Below are 7,895 nucleotides of genomic sequence, written 5' to 3'. Positions count from 1 at the left end.
TATATAACAAAACAATGTTTATTATAAATATCAATGTTTAAAAGATTTTTTATATTTTTAATATTTATGTAATACTTTAAAATTAAATTATCAATGTGATTTTAAATAATACTTTTGACATTTGTAGTACAGCATGCATATAAGAATCATCTTTTTCTGCTTTTTTTCTGAACCTTGTCACCTGTTCTGGATCATCTAAATTGACATCTTTAGGCCATCCTCCTTCCACGTGAGCAATACCACGATCCACATATTCTGCGCGTATAGTATTAACCTAAATACGTTTTTTATAAATTATTCAACTTAATTATTCATTCATATAAACTTAACTTCGTGCTCAGACCAATCAACTCCTAAGTTCGTACTTCGGTTACATGGATTTTTTGTTATCCATTGATATTCCAGATTAGAGTCTGGCAATAAATTTTCCAAAAATCTTGGACCCCACTTAGAAAACACACATTGTCTTCCAAATTCTCTTCTAAGCTTAGCGTAGGTGAAATTAGAATACATATTAATAAATTAAATGATTATTTCCTTTTCTAAATACGTAAAAAAAATGGTAAAATTATTATTCATTTATATCCATAGAAACAGCAAATAAATGGAAGTGAATATAAAATAATTTTAACAACGATGGACGTAGTTTAAAAAATAATCTGGAGCCTATAGTCCAAAATTGGAAATGTTACTGACAACAAATATGTTAATAAAAATGTTAATGTTAATGAATCTTCCCGGGCAAATTTTACTATTCTTTTAAAATGTCGCAAGAAAAAATATAGTTTAATAAAACTAAAAAACACGCATTTAACTTTTTAAAATAAGCTTAAAATAATAATGAACGAAAAATACCAGTATTATTGTGAAAAAAAGCGTCGGGCGCTCAATATACGAAAAATATGACACAAAGCCTCCTCGCTTTAAAAGAAGTGTTTTCAGCACCAAAGTCTGGTTATTGGCAAGTCAGCTTAACCCAGGAGTCAAGACCCCTCACCGCATTCCGCACATAAATGGGCCTCTACCATTTTGAAGTAATTCTTTAAAAACGCCCCGGCTACTTTTCAACGGTTGGTAAACGAGGTTATGCGTTGATATGTCGGTAAATTCGTGTTTGTGTACCTTAGGGTGACCCTTAGCTACATGAGAGGTTTTTTTTTTTTTTAATATTTGTAAGTGCCACCCCCTAGAATTATTCGAATACATGAAAAAATAAATTGTACAAAATTTGGAGACTATTGGTCAACTCTAAGACGTGCCCCAAGGGGGTTAAAAGTAACCCCCTAAGGGTGATTTTTTAGTTTTTTTTGTCTATCTCAAAAACTTTAGCTTTTGCGAAAAAGTTTATTTAGACTTTTTTGTAGGTATACAATTTTTCTATAAAAAGTATATTTACAAAAATTTTCAAAAAGTTCTTATTTAGCCCTAAAAAAATAAAAACGTATATGTTCTATTCTTACCATTAAAATTGTTAATTTATAAATCGTTCACTGTAAAAACATAAAAAAAATTAATGTAACCGTTGTTTTAAATTTAATTTTCTATACATTTTTAATTCGACATTTTTTCTATTATTTACTATTCAAAACCTACAATTTTTTAAATTTTAATTAAAAAAAAACGCATCAGAATAAAATTAATACCGTCTCAATTTCACTTGAAGCTAAAATAATGTTAACTTACAAATTTATATACAACTAGAAACTTTATAAACTTGTAATAAAAATAGATAATGAACGAATATTATTTAACTCTTTGATTGACAATTCAAATTAGCCCTGAAACAAAACAAATTTTCAAATAATAAATGGCCTTGGCTATCGAACGAGCATGATGGATTGGGCCAGGAGTTTTAAAATCAATTCTATGTAAAGGTGTTTCACCAAAAAATATTATGACCAATTCTAAAAGTCATCTCGAGGTTGGTATTTTTGTAATTGTTCAAAACTAAATTTCAAAATATCGTTTTTTTTTGTTTTTTATTTTTCTAAAATAACAGTATCTTCTATTCCACTTAAGTAATTTGTTTTATTTATATTTTGCCAAGACTTTTGGAATATATTGAAAACATCTGGTTCAGATGACGTATTAAATTTTACTTCAAAAACACTTTTCAATATAATTTCATAAATGTGATTTCTGCATGGTAAGTATAAAATATCACACCCTAACATTTGCATGGAATTTATTTTAAAATTCCTGGCCCAATCCATCATGCTCGTTAGATGGCCAAGGCCATTTATTGTTTGAAAATTTTTTGGTTTCGGGGCCAATTTGAATTGTCAATCAAAGAGTTAAATATTCGTTCATTATATATTTTTATTACAAGTTTATATATTAAACAATGGTTTAGTGCACCAATACTGCATTAGCGCCAAATTTAGATTTACAATTTATTAAAAATATAATTGATTATGAACAAATAGATAAAGATATTTCTAAAGTAGTTTTAAAAAAAAATTTTGGGTCACTTATGGTACTTACTATCCGATTCGGCAGCATTGGCATTTTATGATGATGATTTATGTGAAGATACTAAAATTAAAATGGTAAACTCATTAAATAATCGGGAAGAAGATCCATGTACAAACAAACGTATAGTAGTAGGAATAAATGAAATTTATGATTTTAAAAATAAAAGTATAGATGATTTTATTTCAACTGAGTCAAAAAAAAAAAAAAAAAAGTTGTTTGAAAGATATGACTTGAAGTACCTCCGATGGGAGGTCTCTTCACTCAGTCTCTTCTGTCTGTTTTTTTTTTTTTTCTTTTATGTTATCACTTAAGCTTATTGTTCAATATTGTAACAGATAGCGTAATAATTAAAATTTTGTTAAAAAAATAAAAAAAAAAAGAAAGATATGACATTGAAACAGATTTTTTAAATATCATTCCTTTGTCGTGGAAAGACAACAGTCAATATATCAGAGGAAAAATAATAGTAAATAATTTAAAAGATATAATTGATTTGGGAGAGAAGGGCGTCAAACTCATAGAAGAGTATAATAATATTTTAACAAAAGACGAAGCACAAAAACAATACCTATTACAGATTGTTACAGAATACCGGCGTTGTTTTCCTAATTGCAATAAAAGAACTTTATGCCAAGAATTTAAAAAATGATAAATTATTTAAAATATGTAGTAAATTTTTTTATTACCCTTTTTTTTTGTAAATAGTTTCTGGTTGTATATAAATTTGTAAGTTAACATTATTTTAGCTTCAATGTGAAATTGAGACGGTATTAATTTTACTCTGATGTGTTTTTTTTAAATTAAAATTTAAAAAATTGTAGGTTTTGAATAGTAAATAATAGAAAAAATGTAGAATTAAAAATGTATAGAAAATTAAATTTAAAACAACGGTTAAATGAATTTTTTTTATGTTTTTACAATGAACGATTTATAAATAAACAATTTCAACGTTAAGAATAGAATATATACATTTTTATTTTTTTAGGGCTAAATAAGAACTTTTTGAAAATTTTTGTAAATATACTTTTTATAGAAAAATTGTATACCTACAAAAAAGTCTAAATAAACTTTTTCGCAAAAGCTAAAGTTTTTGAGATAGACAAAAAAAACTAAAAAATCACCCTTAGGGGGTTACTTTTAACCCCCTTGGGGCACGTCTTAGAGTTGACCAATAGTCTCCAAATTTTGTACAATTTATTTTTTCATGTATTCGAATAATTCTAGGGAGTGGCACTTTGTAATTTTTAAATTTTATAAATAAGGGACACCCTAGTGTACCTAGATGATATCGTGGTGTACTCGGTGAATACGAAGAAGCACCTCAACCACATACAACGAGTCTTGGAACGGTTACAAACACATGAGTTGACATGTCAACCGAAAAAATGCAGTTTCGGTGTAAACCGTATAAAATTCCTCGGCACACATAGTTGATTCGACGGAAATTGGCCGGGAACCGGAGAAACTAACTGCAATCGCCGAATTCCCCGTACCTAAGAAAGTCTAAGATTTACAGAAGTTCCACGGAGTATGCGGTTGGTACAGTCAGTTCGTGCCGAAATACACCGAACTTACCGCTCCGCTGACTAACCTTTTGGCTCATGGAATTAAGTGGCGATGGACGGTACAAGAGCGAAACGCTTTCCAAAAGCTGAAAGAAGCACTAATCTCTGCGCCCCGACTCTGTCCCCCACTTTAAGGACAACCGTTTTATGTTCAAACGGACGCAAGTGAAATAGGAGTCGGTGCCGTACTATTTCAGCGGGAAGAAACCGGGCAGAGAAGAATTATCTCATATGCTAGCCGAAAACTTTCCCCCGCTCAAACACGGTACTCAGCCGTAGAACGTGAGTGTCTAGCTATTGTATGGACCGTGGACCGCTTCCGCCCTACCTAGACGGGAAATTTACTTTGCTCATGGACGGCATTGCGCTTAAGTGGTTACACCACATCCGAGACACCAGCAGTAAGTTGACCCGCCGGTGGGCGTTATAGCTGGGAGCGTCTGACTTTGATATATTCAGCACGTGCCTGGAGTTGAAAATCAAGCAGCGGACGACCTGTGGAGAAAACTCCGGTAGATGAAGAACAGCTAGAAAGAAACTACCATGATCGACCATTGACCGGAGATTTATCCGAACAAAGTCAATTAGGGGCTATAAAAAAGGATGTTCACCCGGAGAATATCGCTACTCCCGACATACGAAGCTGGCAAACCGGAGACGCAAATTTGGCCGAGTATATTCGAAAGCTCCGCAGTGACAATCCGATTTACCAACACTTACACGCCATGAATACAACTTGAAAGACGGTATTTTACTAAAAGGCCCGGTGAATCACTGAACGGATGGGCAAATAATCGTTGTCCCTTCGGACATGTCAGATCACTTGTTATGGAGATATCATGATCATGTCTTAGTCGGACATCCAGGGTGGAAAGAAACTTACCGGAGCATTGGTAACCGTTTCTACTGGACCGGTATGAGAGAGTCGGTACGTCAATACGTCGCAAGATGTTTGTTCTTGTGTAAAACCGTTAAACCGGAAACACGACGACCTTATGCAACCAAGACAATCCCGCCAGCCACGGGAGGTTGTTAGTATTGATCTAATGGAGCCATAACCGAGAACACAACGCGGTAAGACTTGCTTACTTGTAGCGACAGACTGCTACAGTACATAGGTGGAGCATACCCCTCGGACAAGCCACCGACAAGACAATCGCCGACACATAAGAGAATTTTTCTCTTGTTTCGGATACGCTAGAATACTTCTCTCAGATTACGGCACAGTTCGTCTAAAATTTCCGATGGGGGGGGGGGGGAGAGAACAACGCTCACGAAAATTCCGGGTTATGATATTGGTCACTAATTATCCCGCGAAAATCACCGCAAACGCTTTAAGGGGCTTGGGTGTATTATCGCGCGCATCCCTTATCCAGCGCTGACAGTTTCACGCCGGCTTTGCCCCTAAGTGGCTGGGGCCCGTGCAGCTAACCAAAAGGTTAGACGAGGGAGTGTTTGCGACTAAAGGAAGGCGTCAGTTAAAGCTACATGTTACCGCCATGAAATATGACGCCTCAGGAGGGGTAATCCTAATAAATTTTCAATGTTACAGCATATCCAGCAACCAGAGACAGGAAGCGGAGCCTCGCCCCTTTCGGTGACTTGCGACAGAAACCGCGAATCTCATGCGGCAGCAGGCCCGCAGGTTGATGCGGCAAGCGGCGGTGCTGCTGTGGGAAGAGTATGAACAACTTCCAACCTGGACCCGAGAACGGGTACGTACGGCGGGGATTGGGAAACTTCAGTCCCAGCCACTCTTGTGGGCCGCGTTCGATCGGGGCTTAATAGAACGTCGTGCGGAACAGGGGGAACCTAGCCGGCGGTCGAACCAGCGGTGATATCGACCGGCCATACCTCCGCCTGACTTAATCAGCACAGGGCAGGCTGGAAGCAAACCGGCCAAACCACCGCCACAGCCAATGGGATGAACATGGCCGGTTTCGACCGAAAAACACCACGGGTGCGTCAACCAGCCAGATGACCACCGCGGCTGCAAGTGGCGTCGGGAGTGAGACCCTTTCCGGCGAATGTGCGGAACGCTTAGTTGGTAGCGTTCAACCAGTTGTGTTCCTTGGGACGACCGGGTGGACCCGTAGCAATCGGATGTGGAGAGTTCCGGTTTTCGGAGGGAATGGAGATCGAGGATGGGGTTTTGGACGCCCCGACCATCGAGGTTCCCGACTAAGGCGGCCGGACTAGGGGGGAGTATATCGCGGTCGTATTGCGACTCCAGCTTCACCGCTGGATGGCGATCGCGGCGCTTCCCCTTTACGTCTGGCAGGTCACGCCATTAAAATTGGCCGACGGGCGGCCTGAACCGATCCAACCCGGCGACTACTAACCTTTTTGGATCGACACAATTAAGAACATGTAAAAGTTTTGTTTACTTGTTAATTGACATTGTCTTAGAAGAAAAATTTAGTAAAAGTGTAATTAAACCACGTGTGTTTTAATTACCAAATCACCTTAATCACATCAAATTCTATTGGAAATATTACATAAGACTTTTATTTAAAGCAATTAAAGTTAATTTAAATTTATATTAGTGAAAAAACAATAAAAATGTTGGCAATTAAATGACTACTAATAAAAGATTAAATATTAATTAAACTTATCTAAATCGAACATTTCTATTAAATTATTTACTAATAACAAATTAGTATAACCAATACAATCAATTTAACACAAGTTCTTTAAAATGATAAATTATTTAATGTTTATTCAAAACTCAAAGTTTTATTAACAAAATTAATTTTAATTGATACTTTAACATATGAAATTTTGTATGTCTTTTTCACGAAGATGTTTTGTAAACTTATTTAATTTTTGTTAGCTAAAAACAATTTATCTTCTATCAATTATATTCAAGAATATCATGAATTATAATATTAAAAAAAAAAAAGGTTACTTACAGTATATCATATTTAGGGTGATATTTTTAAGTAGATTTTGTTTTAAAAATAAAATTAATAATTATAGTCAAATTAATTTAATACACAAATTTAGTAGATTAAAAAATGATACTAGTCAAACTACAGTAAAAACAGTTAAAATCTAGAAGTTTTCATAAAATATGATAACAAATTTTATATTATCAAACTTAATTTTATTAACTAAGTCAAAAAATTTATTGAATACAATAAAAACAACAATTGAGAACAAATTGTTTCTCGGTAAAAAAAAAAAAAAATATATATTTTTATAAAAAGTATAAGAGTTCATCCAAACCAGTATTAGGAGCACTTCTAAGAGTTTGGCCTGTTAAGAATGCCAATTTATGAGCTAATTGACATGGTGCCGGTACTCGAACAGTTCCCTGTAAATAAAATTCATTAATTTAGAAGCAAATATTATAATATCATTTAAAAATTATGTTAAGAATTAATATAAATATTTTTTAATTATTAGTTACGATTGATGAACATGTGGCAATAAGATATTTTGTTTGCAAATTTTCTATAATTATTTTAGGTTTGATCACAACTTAACTATATCATAACTTATGATATAAATAAAATTCACACAATCAATATTAAATTAAATGTGAATTTATTACATCCATCCAACACTTGTTTGAGTTTTCTTTAATTCTGTTAATTCACATGTTATTACAAATTTATGACTGAATGTCATATTCCCCCTCCTATTATTAATCTTAATTCAGTTCTTTTAGATATATATTTTCAATATTTTATATAAAATTGACATATTTATGGATTATATGCAAAAATAAAAAACCCAGCACAGGGGGGTCGCGGCACAGTGGTGACGTGGCATAGTTGGATCAAGTATAATGATATCTGACAGTGATTAAAATCACTATCAAAAAAAAACGCTTCGATGCAAATCTTTAGA

The 7,895-nt window shown here is 34.0% G+C and overlaps 2 protein-coding genes across 6 annotated transcripts in view; both read right to left on the bottom strand.

Moving 5' to 3' along the window:
• Positions 1-528, bottom strand: part of LOC126898556 (dynein intermediate chain 3, ciliary-like) — a 14,004-nt gene extending 13,476 nt beyond the window's left edge. For all 4 annotated transcript variants that reach the window (XM_050672731.1, XM_050672734.1, XM_050672733.1 and 1 more), the window contains exons 1-2: positions 331-528; positions 113-274 (exon numbers count right to left, since the gene is read on the bottom strand). In XM_050672731.1, coding sequence (XP_050528688.1) covers positions 113-274; positions 331-513 — 345 coding nt within the window. In that variant the 5' untranslated portion in view covers positions 514-528. The remainder of the gene's footprint in view (positions 1-112; positions 275-330) is intronic.
• A 6,004-nt stretch (positions 529-6,532) lies between these two features.
• The window catches only part of LOC126898545 (piwi-like protein Siwi), a 29,463-nt gene continuing 28,100 nt past the window's right edge, over positions 6,533-7,895 (bottom strand). For both annotated transcript variants that reach the window (XM_050672707.1, XM_050672708.1), the window contains exon 18: positions 6,533-7,356. In XM_050672707.1, the coding sequence (XP_050528664.1) occupies positions 7,240-7,356 (117 nt within the window). In that variant the 3' untranslated portion in view covers positions 6,533-7,239. The remainder of the gene's footprint in view (positions 7,357-7,895) is intronic.

Source organism: Daktulosphaira vitifoliae, unplaced genomic scaffold (genome assembly GCF_025091365.1).
Source record: "Daktulosphaira vitifoliae isolate Bord-2020 unplaced genomic scaffold, ASM2509136v1 Scaffold_2, whole genome shotgun sequence".
Classification (NCBI taxonomy): domain Eukaryota; kingdom Metazoa; phylum Arthropoda; class Insecta; order Hemiptera; family Phylloxeridae; genus Daktulosphaira; species Daktulosphaira vitifoliae.
The sequence above is the reverse complement of the archived record's forward strand: the minus strand, read 5'-3'. Positions and strand labels throughout refer to the sequence as shown.